This window comes from Paralichthys olivaceus, chromosome 4 (assembly GCF_024713975.1).
Source record: "Paralichthys olivaceus isolate ysfri-2021 chromosome 4, ASM2471397v2, whole genome shotgun sequence".
Lineage (NCBI taxonomy): Eukaryota > Metazoa > Chordata > Actinopteri > Pleuronectiformes > Paralichthyidae > Paralichthys > Paralichthys olivaceus.
Genome location: NC_091096.1, coordinates 2,067,454 through 2,086,902, shown reverse-complemented (window position 1 = coordinate 2,086,902; position 19,449 = coordinate 2,067,454). Strand labels below are relative to the sequence as shown.

Below are 19,449 nucleotides of genomic sequence, written 5' to 3'. Positions count from 1 at the left end.
ACAAACTGTAAAAAAATTATATATTTATTTATGATTTTTTTATATTTGTGCCATAGCTAACCCTTCGTAGTTTATAGGTTTACATTTATGTGTGTACATTTATTCATCTATTCTTAACCCACAGTATTTATTAATGCCTCCGTCAGTTGTTTTAACTCCCTTTGGCCAGTAGGTAGAGCCACATATGTATTTTTATTGCGTTTGTCCAGAGGACCTCTGTCTGTTCACTGCTTCAAATATAAAGTTTTTGTTTTGTCAACTTTATACAAAACTTCATAACCACAAAGTGTTTAAGAGAAACTTAATATATATTATTCAGATTATAATGAAGCTTATTTTCATTTAGTTCTTCTGGTTCATCTGTGTCATTGTTCCTCATCAGATCCAGAGTTTTAATCTACGTTTGTATTGTTTTTGTGCAGAAAGTTCCTGGAACTGTTAATTGATGATCTGTGATGCTTCATCTTTTCAAACAAACCACAAACTGGTGAGTCCACAAGTTCATGACTTCACAGCTCAATTAATTTGACCTGGACAGTTTGTAAGAATTCATAACTTTAGATCGTCTGACGTTAAGTAAACTCTTTGGCCAGTTACCTGAAGATTTCAATATATTTTACAAACATTTGTCATAAAACAAACAAAATTTGCATTAATTTGGTTAAAACATTTTAATAAATCATATAGATTCATATTGTGATTTTTTTTTTTTACAATGTATTAACTATGAACTGTTTTGTTATAAAAAAAATTATCTTTAAAGCTTAAATTTGAGATTTTTGGAATAAAAAAAAGCTCTTTAGTTTTGCAAAATTTCCCTTTATTTTTTTTGTACTTTGCTGAAAATGATCATCATAGTTGTGGTGCAATGTGTTGTTTTTTTAATAACAAACAGAAAAACAATAATGGTTCTATAATTGACCCTTGGTGAACTCCACATGTGGTCAAAAGTTTTTTACACTAAAATCACGTCCTTCAAGATGAAAAAACAAGAAGAGCCACCTCTGGCTAAAATGCCAGTTTCCTCCAATAATACTAAAATGGAAAGTGCCATTGGTCCAGTTTCTGTTCTGTGGTTAGTCGAAAGCCGGGTTGTTAAAGGTCAATAACATTTTGTTCTGGTAACTGAATATAAACACACAGAGAATAAAAAATTAATTCTCTGAATTATAATTACAATCATTGTTTTTATTTTAAAAGCTTTTTACTTCTATGATTTTCAGCCTCTTGTTTTATCGTCTCCACTCGACTTTAGGTCATGTGATGAAATCTAAAGCTTCAAAAATCCAGTAAGTGATCCTCTGATCTTCATTTCACAGAGTAACTTTAAAAGCAGAGAAAAAAACACAAACGCAGTCACTTTGTAATTTTGAACATTATTTTATTAACTTTCTCTTTTAAACACAACTAATTCATTTATAAATTGTTCCTCTATTCAATTCAAACAGTCCAAATACAAACGGATGAACACGCTGCGGGGAAAAGAAAAACATTATGTACACAAACACAACAGCACTCTGCGGTGAGGGAGGAGCCGTCCAGGCAACGCACACGTCAGTCAAATACTTTCAACTTCATACTCTGAGCTGCTGCCTCGAAAAATAAATCTCATACGAACGTGTAAAAAATAAACATAATAATATTTAAGCCAATATCTGAAGACTACTTCAGAATGTTATGTACCTAGTACAAAATTAAATAAAACAATAGTAAATATTGGCATGAGGACATAATGTGACTACACAGTTATAAATAAAACAAACAGGGAGGAAACTAGACTCTGATAACATGGAGAATAAAAAACAAAGAAATCCTCAGTTCACATTATTCAACCACACAAATCCATTCACTTTTCTGACTGAACCACCAGGGGGCAGCACAACCACACTCGTTGACTACGGCAGGCAGGTGGAGCAGGAACACGGGGCCCTTGACTCCTGTCCTCAACAGCTGAGGGACATTTAACACCCATTTGATCAGGATCAGCAGGAAAACGCACGAGACCACGTTTCATTTACGTTCACTGACGAAGACGTCGGTACGTCTCAAACAAAGGTTTCAATCAACACACGAAACGAGAAGCTGTTTTCTTGAAACTTGGTGGAAGGGTCGGTTTTGGGCAAAAGAAGAATCCGAGAACTTTTGGCACAGAAGGGCGGATCCAGGACATTTCAGAAAACTGATGATGCAGAAATCGTGATGGAAACTGTCGGACATGTAGAGCGTTAACATCACAGGAGGATCAGATCAAAGTAATGATCTGGGTTTTGTGAATCAAAAGTTTTAGGAAGTAAACTTTATTCGGTCACAACTGTCTCAGCGAGATGTTTCATACGAGCAGTTTGCAGAAGATGTCTGTGTACAAATGCATCTAATTTAGATACGTAGACCTGTATATACAAATACAGCGATGACGTTAACCGTCAGAGAAACTTTGTCTGAAGTGTACCGAGGCCTGAAGACGGTCAGAGACACAACAAGCGTTGCTTCCTGCTCAGGGATCACACAGTTTTATACAACACAAACAAAACAAGTCAGTTCTATGTTGAAAACGCAGCCGGTGCATTTTCTCTTACAACGTCACATTTAACGAAACCTTCAAGAACATGAAGCGGAAGATGCTCGGGCGTCGTACAAAAGGAGAGAGACAGAACGAGAGATCGTGGCTAGCTTCATGATGAACTCGTGTGTTCGGGTTCGATCTCCGTTCAGAGTGCTGGCTTGTGGAACCAGAGAGCGTTAGCCAACCAGCAGCTAACGTTGTAGTTTCAGTGGGAAAAAAAAAGTGTGGCAGAGGAACGAGTCCGTTGACGCTCGCAGGAGGTTTGTCAGGGTCAAATGTTTCCGACAAGAAGAAGCACCTGCCCGTGCTTTTATTCTGACAGTTTGTGGTGTTTCTTGTTTTCTTAAAAAGACTCTACAAAGTCATACAAAGATGAAAAAAGAGCAGGAGGAGAAGGAAAAGCAGAGCTTGGTAGAAATCTGAAGCTGGAGGGACACAAAACGTCCTCGCCAGCCAAAGTAGAGATTGTCATTTCCCTTCCGATACGGGAATACTTGGTTTGGACAACAGCGGCGCTGAGCGAGCGCGGCTTCCTTGTCGGGGGTTTGTCCTCCATCTGGTTTCTTCAGTCTGGAGGTTTAGACTCTGCTCAGCAGAGTGGATCTGTGGAGAGAAGAAAGAAAACTGGAGTTAGAGCGATGAAAAACTGAATTCTCTCTGTTTTCTGCTCCAGAGAAGTTTTTAAGATTTGATCTTAAAAGTTTCTTTTAATGGCGTAACCGATCGTATCCGGCATATCTGATTTCAGTGAAATTAGTTTTCGACACTGATCCAACTTCACAAAGCGGAACGTGAGCTGCAGCTGCAGTTTGTCTTCAGAGGTGACGTGTGCAGAGCGACACTCGTCCCCTGAGGCAGCGTCGAAGCGTTCCTCAGCTCGTTCTGCTGACGCAGCTCGGCTGCAACAACGTGACAGATCGTGTCGCAGCACAGGCGAAGCTCGGGGGGGACGAAGAGCTGAGCTGGCAGCCGATCGGGAAACGTGACATCACGCACAGAGTTCTGATCGTGTGTCTCTTTTTGGCAGCGTTCAACATGTGATCATTGTCCACAGTCGAGTTTCACAGGTTTATTTCGTATCTTTCGTTATTTTGTCAAACGAGCAGAAATCATGTGCATTCGTTTATATATTTTTGGCCACTAGGGGAAGACTTCCACATCGAGCTCATGTAAATATGTTGTTATGATTTTTTTATCTATTAACAAACTGTTCGGTTTAAACAGAGCGTGATTTTCATCCTGTTTCTCATTCAGTGTCGGTCTCTACCAACTCCCCGAGGAAAAATATATCTATTTGGCTTTAGGAGTTTTTAAAATATCTTTAAATCGTACGTTATTTGCCAAACCCGAACTAAACGTTTTTTCTTTTACTCTTAAAAAAGAAGTAAAAATGTAAAATGCTCAGTGAATGTGTGCAGCACTTTATGTTTTAAAGGAGTCATGAGTGTGATTATTTTAAACTTTCATAAATTGGCTAAAGTAATATTGATTTAGCAAAAAGCAATTTATAAAAGAACATTAAACATTTGGTTTGTGAAAAAGTGAAATTATTACTGAGCTGAACCAGAGTCAGTGATCTGAACCAAAGTTAATCCAAACATGTCTCAGGAGAAACTGGACGTCCCTGATTCAGTTTGTGTTCATTTAACTTCAGAGTGTGAAGCTGCAGAGAGCAAATGTCCCTCTGTCAGCTCTCCTGGGCTTTGATCAGCCAGAGAGAGGAACACACACACACACACACTAACACACACAATGCACCACACCCTCATTACACAGCATTGTGTGTGTGTGTGTGTGTGTGTGTGTGTGTGTGTGTGTGTGTGTGTGTGTGTGTGTGTGTGTGTGTGTGTGTGTACACAGGATGTAATTGTGTGAAAATGACTGATGTCCTTTGCATTTGTCTACGCAAGCGATGGCAAAGCGGTGACAAAGAATAATGAATGTGTGTGAGAGAGTGTGTGTGTGTGTGAGAGAGTGTGTGTGTGTGTGTTTAATGCATTTATTGAATCGTGTGCAGGTCAGCCTCAGTGTGTGACCTACATCCCTCTGGGTGAGTCTGATCAGTGAGGAGGCAGGGGGTGATGTGGGCTGACAGTCGAGACTGAAAGAATCTAAAACTCCTGAGGGTGTGTGTGTGTGTGTGTGTGTGTGTGTGTGTGTGTCTGTTCATACACACCTCAGAGACTTCCATCTGTCCTTCTCCATGTTGTTCTCAGGACCTTCGCTGTCGTACGACGCCAGATACAAAGCTGCCATTAGAGGAAGAAAAAAATCAATAAGCATTAATGAAAAATGATTTTTGAAGACGTGTCGTCCACAAAGAAAAAAAACAGATTCCTGACATGAAATATCATGTGATTGTGATTTAGCACAAAGGTTCTACATCATTCATTCATTGTCCTCAACTGATGAGGTCATCACCTCTGCTGCGAAGGTTACGTTTTAATGGAAGAAGCTTTGAAATCCTGGAGCGGATCAAGAAAAACAGGAACCTCTTTCACTTTCCGTGCTCTCTGAACGCTCCTCTACGACACTGATTGATTCATGAACTGACTCACCATCTTCAGGTAGCACGGGGGCCGTCAGCAGGTACTGCAGGATCTTACGATCCTTCTCAAACGGACACTCCACTTTCTTCCAGGCCATGAATTCACTCACTTGTTTGGCGAGTTCCCAGAATTTCTGAAATGAAACCGTAAATGGACGAAGGTGAATATGAGTTAACATGTCAACCGTGTATGTATTTCTACTTTACTTCATGTTCCAAATACAACACCCCCCCCCCGCGCTGCCTTTGAGCAAGGTATTTAACCTTGTACGGCTCGCGGTGGTTTCTCAGTCAGCTGTTCTGAGGTGTTAATCTGTTCGCGTGTGCGAACGTCATCGACAGAAAAAGGCTTCGGCCGAGTTTCCCAGGATAAAATTAAGATTTAAAAATAGAGTCTGAATCAGTGAAGCTGTGAGTAAAGAGCAGTGGAAACTCTCCAGTGTTCAGTGTGTTTGCTCCATGGAAACACAGCTGAACTTCACACACTTCTTCAATCTCAACACTCTTTTAGGGAAGTGGAAATAATCGTCACCGAATCCGTCGCCTCGCGCGGTGACGATTTCTGACACAAGACGTCGAGGGTGTAAAACTGTTGACGGGAAACTCCCTGTGGGGAATTTAAAACTCAGCTCACCTCAAAGTTGATGCGACCGTTCTGCAGCCTGTTGGCACATCCCTCGTTCAGGAAGTAGATGTCTTTAATGAGCAGGCTGAAGAAAGGGATGACGATCTGCAAGAAAACAGAGAGAGGGAGAGATTTAGTTTCACTGAGGAGACGTGAAGGGGATTTCCACCCAACACACTGTGTGTGAGATCTTTGTAAACATGGAGTCAAAATCTTTTACAGAAAGACTCACTTCTGTTTTCATCATGACGTTAAAATGAAAATAAAACCACGAGCTTTCCAACGTGTAGCAGCGTGTTTGTAAAAACAATTACACAACAAAGTTTCCCGAGACAAATTCCTCCGATCACCAACAGAGAAGTGAGATGTTTGACCAAGTGAACCCAGTTCAGTGTGTCTGTCAAAACAAGAAAAGCTTGAGGTGTCTGGACATCACGTCCGGGGATGTTTGGTCACGTCTGTGCAGCGTGTGAAGTCTGCGGTCACGTATGGACACACGTATGTAGCAGCAGAGAGGAAGTCATTTTCACAGCTGGACACAGAGAGAGTTGAGGGCCTGGAGCCAGAGTCTGGATTTATTAGATTTATTTTTACGCTTGTTAATGTTGATCAGCTGGTTTTTGTTGATTATTCTCTGCATTCCTATTTTTTTATTCCTCTTATTTTATTCATCCTGTTGAGCTCTCATCATAATCTGGGTCTCTCACTATTTGAAGTTTCTGTTTGTAAAGTAGAAGCATGTGTGATTTAACTGGATATAATTAGAATCCAACTGCTTTGGTTTCATTTCAATCTTTGATCGAAACGAAGCATTAACTTTGTCTCTGTTGACAAGTTCAACAGCCGAGTGGACGCCTGGCGAACATACGCAGCGCCCCCCCGCCCCCACCCCCGCCTAAGAGCAGAGGTCACAGGGGCAAGAACATACCAGACTTCTTGGGAACTTTCCGTTTCATGACCCCGACCTCTTGTCTGTTAGCATTATGAGAGCTCCAAAACAAAAACACCACATCCCCTCACAAACCTCAGGCAGCCAGACACTGACTGACGGTAAAACTCCTATTCAGCATGCGATGACGTGAGGGGAGGATAACCACTAACGCCTGGCAGCCCGCGAGCTCGGAGCTGGCACGGACAGGGCGGGGGAACCAGAGAGGCAGCGGGGAACGCTATGTGATCTGGCAGGCCGCCATGTTTTCTCTTTCCTTCACAGCGTGTTTGATGAGGAGGAAAACCAAGACGCTCGTCAGATCCTGACCCATTTATATCTGTCCCCTAGGAGCGCTGCACCGTTATGTAACCTCTGTCCCGCGTCCAGGTTCACTGGAGACGCGCTGATGTTGAACCTCGATGGGAACGCGGCGTCCAAGCGCTAACGAGACACAACAAACTGCGCTGGTTTGTTTTTCTGCTTTGACTCCGACCGTTTCCTTCATGTTTGCTGTTGAACTACACACGAAGATAAACATCTCATCTTTCTACTTTACTGTAATCAGCTTAAAGTGCCTCGGCTGCAGAGACGTCACCAAACACTCTGAGAATCCTTCGTCCAAATTGACGTGTTCCTCTGCTGCTGGAATTTGAACCTTATTTTAACAAACTGGATTTTAAATAGTTTATTAAATTCTCCCTCTTTGGTTCTTCGCAGCACCGAGAGTTCAGATTTGAGCTGAACTACAAATGAACCAGTTCAAAAAAGTCGAGGTTAGATTATTTATCTGTAAATACGAAGCAGCGAGCGTGGCCTCACCTTCTCTCGGCTGCTGTTGGCGGTGATGGATCTCTGCGTGGCTCCTCTCAGAGCCGTCCTGTAGTTGTAGAAATTGCTGGAAGGATCCATCTGATGCTAAGAGGAGAAAAAAAAAACCAACACAGTCAGTTTAAGTTAAATTCAGCTCCGGTCAGAACTCGACTAACAAACCGAGGTGTCGCTGAGAGACGAGTGGATGTGAGGGAGCAGCTGCCGACATGTTGAACAATTCCAGTCGTTCAGATTGAATACAGATGTGATAGGATTAAAAAAATCTAATACATTTCATATATAACATTTGTCCGGAACATTTCACACTCTGGTTTTTAAGATATAAGAGTTATATCCTTTAAGAGTTTCAGGACAGGTGCAATATTCACCTCACTTTCATTCTGCATTATTATTCTGGGTCTTAGACGATATGTCCTTGTGAACTGTTTTTGTGTTTTTTGTTGTACAATGTTCTGGGACAATAAAGTGTATTTGATTTGATTGAAGGTGAGCGACAGACAGGAGGAGGTGAGACGTGACGGAGGAACTTTAAAATCTGGTTTAATGGAAACTCACCTCTAAGATGTCGAACTTTGCCGTCTTGACTTTACTCCAGGTTTTCTTCAGTCGAGACACAGGACTCATGTTCATCCCAGCTGCAGGACGGACACACACACACACACACACACAATAAATATCACAATGAGAGAGATATCACACATGACACCTCCGCATTAACACATGGCATTTTTCTCATTGAGCCAGACGCACACACCTCCCCCCGTTCCACTCTTTCTCCCCTGACATGTCAGCCATCCCCCTTTTCTTTCTTTCTCCTGTTGTTTCTTCTGATGCAGCGAGGCAAAAGGCAGCAGGAACAATGGAGTTAACACACGCCTCGTTTCCCCTGCCAGCCCTATGCTTCCCATATGGTAATCCTCTGTGTGTGTGTGTGTGTGTGTATTGAGGGGTCACCATCACAGCAGAACGACAACACAAACCTGCAGTACACAATGGAGCTCAGATTCTGTTCAATAGACACAAGAAACATGAACCACTAAACCCAGCAGAGCCTCATTCTGTCCCTGAACTCGCTGCACTTGGTTTTTACATGAACCTTCAACGCTGCCGGCACGAAACGAACCAAAGTCCCGACCACAGCGTGTGTGTGTGTGTGTGTGTGTGTGTGTGTGTGTGTGTGTGTGTGTGTGTGTGTGTGTGTGACCGAGCACGTTCTCTCCAGGGCGCAGCACAAAGACACGAGTGTGTGAGGACAGGTGTGAGACGTCCTCTTTACAAAACACCCTGTTCAGAGCCTCTATTCACCACAGACACAACGTCGCATGTTGTTTGGGTTTAAAGGATCATTTCACCCAAACGGCACAGACAGAGAAACCTGAAGTGACATCAGGTCATCGCACGGTTCTATCACTGGTCCGTCAGCAGGATCACAGTGAAACTACTGAACAGATTTCCAGAAATACGACAGGACACATCGTCCTCCTTTAGATGATTAAGTGAAATTAGCTTTTCATTATTTGAGTGAACTAACCCTTTAATCACATCACTGCTGCTGGTTCCCTGGAGACGAGGCCGGTGGAGAGAGCTTTGCCTGCGGCTGTTTTCTCTCTCTCTCTCTCTCAGGGGAGAAAGACAGAGGACAGCTGGACGCTCTAATATTCTCCACTCTCATCATCACCGTCTCTCTCCCCCTCCCCCCCCCTCACACAGACTCTGGTCAGTGCTGACCATCTGCCTGGACGGGGTCGTTCTGCGTCCTCTGCCAGCTGCCTCCCCCCCCCCCCCCCCCCCCTGGACACAGAGATCCTCACGACCCCTCCTCACCCCCTCGGGCCTGTGAGGATGACCAGGTCCCTGACGATGCTTTAGGCCTCTGACATCCATATGGAACCCGGATCGAGCTTTAACAAACTACCCATGATTCTCTGCAGCTACTGTACAAACACTCCTGCAAACGTGGACAACAGAAAGCTGCTTCCCACCTCGGACCAAATTCTATCGAGTCAATTATCTGCATCATCAGTCGTCCGTCCCCTCAGCTGACGACCCTCACTGATATCATGAGGCCGGAGTAAGTTACATAAGTTGGAAATGAACTGAGACGAGAGGTTCGTGCTGCAGGGGAAGAGTTCATCGTTGCACCAAACAACAACGAATTGCATTTACTACGCTGATCTGATTTACTAACGACCGGAAGAACCTGCCCCAGAGCAGGAGAGTGTGGATCAGAGGGAACGAGAGAAGATGTGACGCTCGTCGGTGCAAATGAATGTTTGTGTTTTCTCCTGTAGAAGAACTACTCACAGATGATCGCCATGAGGGAGTTGAAGTTGCCGATGTTGAAACATTCCCGCGCCACGTCGATGAAGAACTCGATGACTCGAGCTCGGTGCTTCTTCTTCACGGGCTGTTAACAAAATGAAAACTTATTTTATTTACATGACTGATTCAGAAGAACTTATTTAAAATAATTTAAGCATCAAATCGAGAAAAATTCGAAAACATTTTCCGGTTCCAAGTGAACCTGGGCTTCGTGATGCTGCGTCACTCACCATGCAGATTTCTGTAGCCACCAGATAACTGAGTCTGTTGAACCATTCCACATAAGCCTCCAGGTTGCTGGCCTTCTTGTGATCACTGAAGCAACTCTGCAAAAACAACAGGATCCTCGTTAGACAACAGCCAAACAAGAACAGAGCTGAACTGGAGAGTTAAAGCAGGTGATGCATCGATGAGCATAAAGAAATAAAGTCCTGGCTTCATGGAGCCGATCACACTGAACTTCACTCTGTAGTGGTCAGAGTCCGTCACATTATTCATGCTGCTCCTTTGTTTGGGTTCTTGATCTAATTCCATACATTCCTTTGGCCTTACGCCACACACACACACACACACACACACACACACACACACACACACACACTCACACACACTCGTTCCCGTCTCTTCCAAGTGGCTCGTTGGGGTGAGAGTGAGGCGAGCCTGAGGCACAAAGGCCGTCTTAACCCCCCCATCACCTGGCTTCCAAAAATGAGCTGTTGCCTAGCAGCCGAATGCCAGACAAAAGAACCCACCGCCAGACACACACACACTCACACACACACACACACACACACACACACACACACACTCACTCCCCTTCCCAAAACAAACCCTGAGCAGCAGCGGTTGCTAGGAGATAAGGTGCATGCATGCCCATCTAATCCAGACATTGGGATGATTTGAGGAAATTTTCAGTGAGGTGTGGCCGAGTGTATCATTCTGAAAATGTGTGTGTGTGTGTGTGTGGTTGCAGACCAAATATCCGCTACACACAGTCTGGTAATAACCTGCCCTCGCTCTGACCCGTGCAGCCCGTGTTGTATAAACATCTGTCTGCAGGAGAAACTAGGCCGTCTCATTTCTAACCCACACACAGAAGATTCAGGTCTGAATCAGGAGTTCAGCCAAAAGAAATTGTTGCATAATCACTGTGTGTGTGTGTGTGTGTGTGTGTGTGTGTGTGTGTAAAGCCTGCAGACGTTACCTTATCATTGTCTAAAGGGTCTTTCTGGACGAAGGCCTGGACGAATTCTTCAGGTCCGATGTAACTCAGTCTCTCCTGAAAAGGAAAATAAATACAATGAATCTTTGATTTTTTACCTCCGACAATAAAATGATGTTTCCATCACCGTTGATATTTAACTGTAAGATTCTCTCTCTATTCGATCTTGTACTAACTTTTCTCGAACCCTATTTTTACCGAGTTGTTATTTCTATTCATCAAAGTGACACATAATGAGAATAAAGCGCTGGTCAAACGCCACAGTTTAAAATCAATGCCGCGTTGTGTCCGCGGCACGAGCAGCGGTTTCTAATCCATCACAGTCTCACATGTTCTCCTCTGCAGATCGATCGGCTCTTTCTCTCTGAGCCGATACGAGTGTGAGTCCCTGACAGGATTTCACATTGTTCTTTGGAAGACGACATTTACATCTTAACCTGGTTTGACGTGTCACAACAGTGATGGATAAGGTGCGATGGTTTAAACGGATGATCGATGGGAATCGTCCTTGACCAAAAGACGTAAGTGGTTCTCACCAGTTCTATGTGCGTGAGCTGCTGGGCGACAGTGAACGGGTCGTTGCAGATGGACAGCATGTCTCTCTGGATGGACGCCTGCGGCTTCGCTTTTAGAGCCGTCAGTCGCTCGGCCGCGGTGGCGTTGATCTTGACCAGCGCTTCCTCGTACTGGCTGAGCACCGTCAACCTCCTGATCAGGCCCTGGCTCATCTGACCGACCGCCTTCCTGTAAACCTGAGGGAGCGATGGAGAAGAGGAGAGAGTTAGTTATAACCTCAAAGTTACGGAGCTTTAAATGATCTCACTTGGGAACACAACACGGTTCCTTGATGAACACCGTCGTTCAAAAGAACGTGAACAAAGTTTTGTTCACGGGACAAACGACCTGGATCATTGAGGAGCCGTAGAAACCTCCGAAGACTTTATGACTTTTACTTGACCGACAGTATCAGCTGATTTGAGCCTTTCACATATCAACACTGTAGATCTGTAGCTGCGTGTGTGTTTGCTGATATGCACAAATGTGTAAACCTTCATTTCACAGAATAAACAATGCACAAATTATGTTAATTTATTTTATCTTTGGAATTATTATGAAACATAAATGAGCCGATATGTGAGAATGTAAAAGTATCAGTATCTGAGCCCAAAGTCCATATAATAATATTTATTTATTAACTACTTCTCAAAATTAACTTACAAAGTGCGTCACAAATTTTTAAAAATACAAATAACCCTAAAATAATTCCATGTATGACAGAAAGATAAGGATCCTCCTAAAAAAACAAGCAGAATTAGGTAGAATCAGTGAAACCAGTGGTTCCATCACTTTGCTTTGTTTGGTTTCTATGAGCACGAGAAAGAGACGACAACTAGAAATGTGAGTGTGACGTAAAACTGACCACACCTCGATGTTGGAGGAGCCGCGGGTGTTTTAGGTTGACTCCTCACCACTGTGCCTCACTAACCCGCTGCTCTGTGGCACCGAGCGATGACAACCTCAGTGGTAACTACAACAACCCCGCTCTCTCCGAGGCAGAACGACGGTGTTCATTCTGCACAACAGCAGCCTCTTGGTCACGCACTCGGAGGGTCGCTCGCTTTGTTACGCAAGCGTCTCCCTGCCGCGCTCGTTACCAGGAGGGCGGACTCTTGACTTCCTGGCCTCAGGGGTCGAGGGGTCGTCCAGTTTGGAACATTCCCCTGACTCAGAACTGGCCACGATTAGATAATCGCTCCCTTGCTGACACAGTTTAGCACAGAAGTTGCATAAGTGGGTCTACAGAGGAAAGGAGGGCAGACACGTGTGTTAGATTCAGTGTACGTGTTGTAGGCCGTGTGTTGTTGTGTGAGCGCGGAGGATCCAGCGCACGGATTCTTTCGTACCGCTGCTACGAGCGGTCCAAGAAATCTGGGGAGCTGAGGCCCCTTTTCTCGCAACCACATCCCTTCTCTCTGGACTTTCTGCCAGAGCAGCCTCCAGAATCTGGGTTCTACAAACAAGACTCCAGCTCAACGGGGTGAAAGGAAACACAACCGGCACTGTAATGGATGTGGAGGCCCCCGAGCCGAGGCAATCAAATGTGAGTTCTCTGTGCGGCGCTTAGGTTCTCTGGGAAAAATGAGCAGACTCTCATCAGTCGGCTGGAAACGACCGGGGCGGTAACTTTACTGAAATCCACTTCTCGGGGGCGTGACTAATGCGTCTGTCTGTCGGTGATGTGGCTGTTACAAGTGCGATGACACACACACACACACACACACACACATTGGAAAGTCAGCCAATCAATTGCAGCCGAGTGGATATTGCAGTTTCGGTGAGGGATGATTGGAGGAGCACAGGACAGAGGCAAAGAAAATGAAGTTGCAGAGAGAAATGAGGTTTTCATTTTTCAGTGCCGGTGGAGACGGACCGATAACAAGAGAGAAAATAAAATATTCAAATGATCACTGCTCCTCAGGAAGGTGGTGACGCTGCTGAAGCCTGTAACTGATCATATTTTTCATTATCGGTTATTTTCTGCAGTTAAACACTTCATGTTGTGAAATGTCAAAAATATGTGAGGAATTAAAAACACCCAAAGTTATTAGATTAGAAAAACACACTTTCTCATGTTGTACTGCTGTTTGTGTCTCGATTAATAAATGATTCATCGAGATTGTTGATTACGATTCTGGAAATGAAATAAGTAAATGAAATATCTCTATATTTTGGGTCGGATAAAAACAAGCATTCGTCTTCTTCTTGCAGATTTCGTGACAGACTCTTCTCTTCTGTATTTAGGTGTTAATAAAAACAAAAACATTCAAACTGATCATTAGCTGCAGCCCTTCATGAAATATAATACTGATATCAGTGGTAAACACCGCGCTCCCTCAGCTCACGCTGGACCGAGCTCCTGCACAGTTGGACGACAGCGGAACACGTGACCAGTGAAAATCGCTTCAGTTGCCACTTCAGATTCAACCATCTGCCGCAGCTTCTGTCCAAACTAAAAACAGAGGACAGGCCGGGGTCGGACAAATATAGTCTCAGATCTTGGAGACGAGAACGTGCCTGACATTTCTCATCATAACTATCGGCGGTCCGGACGGCGGGGCTTGGCGGGGGCGGGGGGGGGGCGTGCTGTTCCCCGCTCTGAAGAACCTGGCAGTGATCCTGAGGTGGCAGCCGGCCGCTCAGTACAAGTCACCGTAGCCGAGCGCGTAGTCTCTTCACGCCATGGAATCACCGGAGGTCCTGTTTTCTTGGCTGAGCCGTGTCATTTCCCGTGGAGCACCAGCTGACCCACGTGAAGGCCGGACTGTTTTTAGCAGCTCAGCCGAGCAGCACTAATGAACAGATAGTTAAAGGTGCACTGGGTGGGAACGAATTTATCTGCAAGCGTGTCCATGCTGCCGAGTCACGAAGGGACAGAAATACCTCCCCGCCGTGGAACGTCACATCCAGGTCACGTTATCCAGAAAAGTCAAGAGTTCGTACATTTGCAATCTCTAGAAGGAATCAACTGAAGGTCGTATTTGTCCAAAAGTCTGTCTTATACTTTGTGAACCATCTGCATTTACTGCACAATTTGAAGAAAAACAAGAACTCTGCGCCGCTGAATGAGGTCAGATCGAGATCAGTGCTTGTTTTCTTCTCCGCTGCCGCTTCCCTATATATCCAACCACATCCATAATGACAGTGTTACTGCAGAGATCAAGGTCCTGGAATGTTTCGAGTGTGGTTTTGGACACGTCTTTGACCAGATGTTCAGGGGACATCTATTTTGGAGTGGAACCCGTTCCCAGAGAGCTGCGGTCAAACCTCTGAAGAACCAGCATCCCAACTCTTTAACTCCAGAGTCGCTCATGGTTTTTATGCGTTTAGTTTTCGTAACATGATTTGGGAGAATCTGTGAAGAACACAAACGCAAATCACTTGTGCTGATGTCTCGTTAGACTTCTAAGAAAACCCACCAAAGTGTTTGTGCAGTTTAAATCTGGAAGAATATACAGTGGGGGACAAAGTGGTCTCACACGTATGAATACACAACCTCAAGTGTCCCTGAGAACTATTCATCTGAAAGAGCATTTCTCGGTCACGCTGTGCTAATCATGAGCGCACATGCACACCACACATCTGGAGGGTGTCCCGTCACTGTCAAAGGTTTCTTTGTCCACACAGAACAAACTGTACGTGAAGTTTTTATAACGTTTCTCTGTTCACTGAAAGAGATTTTTGTGTAAATGCCACAGATCAAAATGTGCAAATACAGAGTCGAGCGTGACTTCCTCAGTTACACAGACGATTGAGGGCAAAGGGGAAGTGGTGATGTCCCGTCACTCGTAACGGTTGAGACACTGGAAGCAGAAGAAGTGGAATTTTAAAAAGGGGAAATATTTTGAAATTGAAAGCAAAAGTTAAAGTGGTTACACAATCTGACCCCGAGTTCAACTTTCAACCGCAGAGTTTCTTGTTGCTTTCAGATGCTCGGTCATGATGAATTTATGAATTTATTTTCATCTCCAAATAAACACATCAGATACAAATGAGAGAAACAAACGAATAAAATCCCGATTGAATGATTCTGCTGACTTTAATACAACTTTATTCTTAACTGTGATGAAGGCCCAACACTTTAAACACGTCACCTCATAGTGTAGACGTTTAGTAACTAGAATAATTAATACCTGTGGCTTTTAATCCTTTAGATGAACTGAAGCATGATATCACCAACAATCAGCGGAAAGCACCAGAGAATCTGTTAAAGGGTGTTTTTGTTTTCTTCAAGGTGGAAATCACCAGATGTTTGTGAGAGAACAGAACAGAGCATTTCTCATGTGTAGGTGTTAGGGTGTGTTTTGTGTGTGGGGGGGGGTTGTTGCAGATATTGGGAGGTGTAAATGCGTCCAAGTGAGAAACGTATTGATTTCTAGATTAGATCGGGATCAATACTCGTGCTCGTCACTTTGATGAGTCATGCACAACATACAGAACAGTGGGGGGGGGGGCACGTGAAAACATCAGGATTCGTGATGACGGACCGAACAAAGGCCACGCGAACCCGACTAGAGCAAGAAATCACGATTTAAAAAATAAAGACTCCGACTAAATAGTCTTGTGTCGACTTTTTCTACACTTTTCTTTTAACGTCTTCATCGACAGACACGAGGCCGAGACGACAAAACAAAAAACATGTTCCGCTAAAGGAGCAACGAAGCGTTAAAGGAATTGTAAATGTGATAGAAACACTTTCTGCGTTCGCTTCAGAGTGACAAGAATCAGGACACAAACAGATCCACCCTGATAAAAAAAAAAAAATCTGTTATCCAAACAGCGCAAAGACGCTAAGCCGGTGACGTTCAGCTCTGCAGCGGTGGAACAATCCAAACGCTGCCTAGGACAGAGCACCGGAGGGATTCACAAAAAAAGCGACCCGTCCCTTCAACAATGGGGCTTTTCTCTCGGCTCAGCCATTCTCTTGTTGCCAGAGAAGCCCCGTCCACCTCCCTCTGCCGCTATCGGCCAGAATCTGCCTGAGTCCGTAGCTTTGCAGCACGTGCAGGCTACACAACATGGCCTCCACGGACGGCCTGTGACAACAGCTTTATGAACTGAATTAGTGGGGAAGCATGAAGAAATAAAAGAGTGAACCGACCTCGTCTCCGCTGGCCAGTCGGTGGGTCAGCTCCTTCAGGCTGCGCATCATCCTCTCGTCCCTGAAGTCGTACGGGAAGGTTTCCGTCCACTCGGTCAGGAGCTGGAGGATCTTGGGGGCATTCTTCCTGACTCTCATCTGGAAATGCGTGAAAAACATCATGAAAACGAGGAAGAACGAACTCTACGTCGGAAAACAAGGAACTAGGAGAACTTATCCTGTTACCTTGTCACCCTGGGGGTCGCCGAGTCGCTGTTGCTCCATACACAGGTGACACACCCTGGACATGAGCTCATACGGGTGGATGAAGAGGCGAGAGCTGAGCAGGAAGGTGAAGATGTACGTCCTCTGTAGAGAGAAGACATTATGAGTTTACTGCAAAAGCAAATCTGCTTTACAACGTCACTGCAGGGAATCATCACCTACACAACGAACACGGATGCAAAAAGCAGCAGAAGCAGCTTTGGTGCTTTAAAGCGTCTCAATGCACCAGAGCGTCTCAGACAGAATAAACACTCTGATGAGACTGCAAAGGGAAAGAAACCACCAGGAATATAAACAGGTGAAATGTTCAAACTACTCACATCTGGGTAATAATCTACAGTTGGGACCAGGTGGCGGATGAGGGCCTCCAGGGACCCGGACACCAGGTTGTTGTCATGATAGTAGAGGCCGGGGTAGCCTTCCTCCTTGGTCTGGTACAGGTTCTTGTTGTAGCTGCCTGTGTTTAGCTGCCCCGTGAATGGTGGAGTCTGAGGCATGTTGTCCTGCAAGACATAAAACAAAACACAGGAGCAGTCAGCGAGGACGTCTTCTCTGATATTTCACCGCAGACGCTGATGCAGGACGGTCAAAACAAACCCAAAATAGCTCAGACACACAAACACAAGACGGCAGAGGTTTGTTTGGGGAAATGGTTTGGACGCAGTCAACACCCTTCCTCCTCTGGATCTGCTGGTTTCAGAGTTTGAGTTTAGTTTATTTGGACAAATGGGCAACTGAAAAAAAAAGAGATGTGGTCGAGGCAGAAAAAAGGAAAAAGGATGGAGTCACATATGAGTCATGAGTCGGAAAACTGAACTCTTGACCCTGGTGGGATTAGTGTGTTGCACTGGATAGACGACAATTAAAGTGTGCAGGAGGATGAGCTTCATCCACTGTTACATAAACCTACAACCTCAGCGAAGAAGACGAGTGAGGATTTAACTTTTCACATGTCACAGTGTGTGTGTGTGTCACAACAAGTGGAGGAACACGTGTACAGTCTTGTGCTCGATTACAGGCTCCATGCAAACATTGATGGAAACTTCTCCCGCAGCACAAACCTCTTGACATCGGCTCTTTGATTCCGATCAGTTGGAGCTTTGATTCAAGCGATAGAGGAAAAAGCTTCAAGGCATCGCGACACAAAAAACCCCCCAACAACCTTAAATGACAGATATCCTCTTCAGGAACATTTTATTTGACGTGTATTTTGAGTTTAGTTTGAGCATTTTAAATAACGAGGTTTGGGTGCTATAATTCCACCTTTTCTTTTGCAGGACTTTTGTTATTTCTACTCTGAGAATGTACAAATCCAGATCCTGGTCCTCACAAAGATAGAACAACCACGTCATCCCCTCCATCCTCTCGCAGCCTCCTGACCTCTGAACCTGGCATTTAGGTTCTGTCAGACTTATGGCGGAGGAAACACAAACTGGGGGGGGGGGGTTCGGCACAGGGTGTAAGCAACCCCGCCCCCCACACACCCTCACACCCCTGCCTCCTGGACAATATGCCGCCCCGTGGCTGGATGCCGAGCCAGGAAGCCCGAGAGGCTGATGCAATGCAGCGCTGCCAGGGGCGGACACGGGGATGCCAGGACGTATAAACTGCACCTGCCCACACACTGGCACAGAAAGTTCAAATAAATCCAGGGTTTCATTGTCCCGTGACAGAACTGGAGGAAAAAAAAAACCCACATCATATGCAACAGGGATAAACATCATCTGATCAGACCAGGCGTGGGAACCAAGAGAAATGATTTAGATGCATTTAAAAGAGCATAACCTTTAAAAACAGGATCACAAGACGCTGCAGTGCTGGAGACAGAAACCAAAACAATACCCTGTGTATTCATAAGTTCACATAAAACCTCCAGCCACACGAGGCACACCGCCCAGCCCTCCACGCCATAAAGCACGCGTGCACACACACACACACACCCACACACCCTCCATCGCTATTATTCAGCGAGACAACCATGGACATTTCCATGAGAAAGACGAGCGTGAGGAGTCAGAGCACAGCAGCCCGAGCATCTGCTGCACCATGTGGCTTCCCCACAGAGAGAGGCAGCGAGAGTCTGACGGAGGCAGAGATCCTGAAGCAAGTCGACCAGATCATGGCTGTTTGTTTACTTCAGACTACATGGGGGGGGCGGCGGCGGTGCTAAACTTAAATGCTCTTTTCTTAGAAGTATAATTTATTTATTTAAGTCCTGTTGCTCAGCAGCGGTAGCATCCAAGTAGGACCACAGACATCTGCTGTCCAGAACTGGGGTTGAGACGAGCAGCAGGTGATCGAGGGCTGAGAACACGACTGTTGCTCTTTTCCCAGCCGGGTGGGATCTGATCCACCACCTCCCTGATCCACGCCTTCTTTTCTAACCATTAACCGGGCGGAGTGATAGAATAAATATATTTCCTTATTATAAACACGGGGAGGTTCTGTGCACATTCAGGACATTGAGGGATTATTGCTCTGAGC

The 19,449-nt window shown here is 44.9% G+C and overlaps 1 protein-coding gene across 3 annotated transcripts in view; it reads right to left on the bottom strand.

Annotated features, from left to right (window-relative positions):
- Nucleotides 1-1,360: 1,360 nt before the first annotated feature.
- rasgef1ba (RasGEF domain family, member 1Ba) overlaps nucleotides 1,361-19,449 on the bottom strand; it is a 71,085-nt gene continuing 52,996 nt past the window's right edge. For all 3 annotated transcript variants that reach the window (XM_069523323.1, XM_069523325.1, XM_069523324.1), the window contains 13 exons: nucleotides 17,286-17,468; nucleotides 16,927-17,049; nucleotides 16,702-16,839; nucleotides 11,579-11,794; nucleotides 11,025-11,099; nucleotides 10,051-10,146; nucleotides 9,803-9,905; nucleotides 8,054-8,133; nucleotides 7,487-7,582; nucleotides 5,746-5,841; nucleotides 5,122-5,245; nucleotides 4,740-4,812; nucleotides 1,361-3,166 (listed from right to left, as the gene is read on the bottom strand). In XM_069523323.1, the coding sequence (XP_069379424.1) occupies nucleotides 3,142-3,166; nucleotides 4,740-4,812; nucleotides 5,122-5,245; nucleotides 5,746-5,841; nucleotides 7,487-7,582; nucleotides 8,054-8,133; nucleotides 9,803-9,905; nucleotides 10,051-10,146; nucleotides 11,025-11,099; nucleotides 11,579-11,794; nucleotides 16,702-16,839; nucleotides 16,927-17,049; nucleotides 17,286-17,468 (1,428 nt within the window). In that variant the 3' untranslated portion in view covers nucleotides 1,361-3,141. The remainder of the gene's footprint in view (nucleotides 3,167-4,739; nucleotides 4,813-5,121; nucleotides 5,246-5,745; nucleotides 5,842-7,486; nucleotides 7,583-8,053; nucleotides 8,134-9,802; nucleotides 9,906-10,050; nucleotides 10,147-11,024; nucleotides 11,100-11,578; nucleotides 11,795-16,701; nucleotides 16,840-16,926; nucleotides 17,050-17,285; nucleotides 17,469-19,449) is intronic.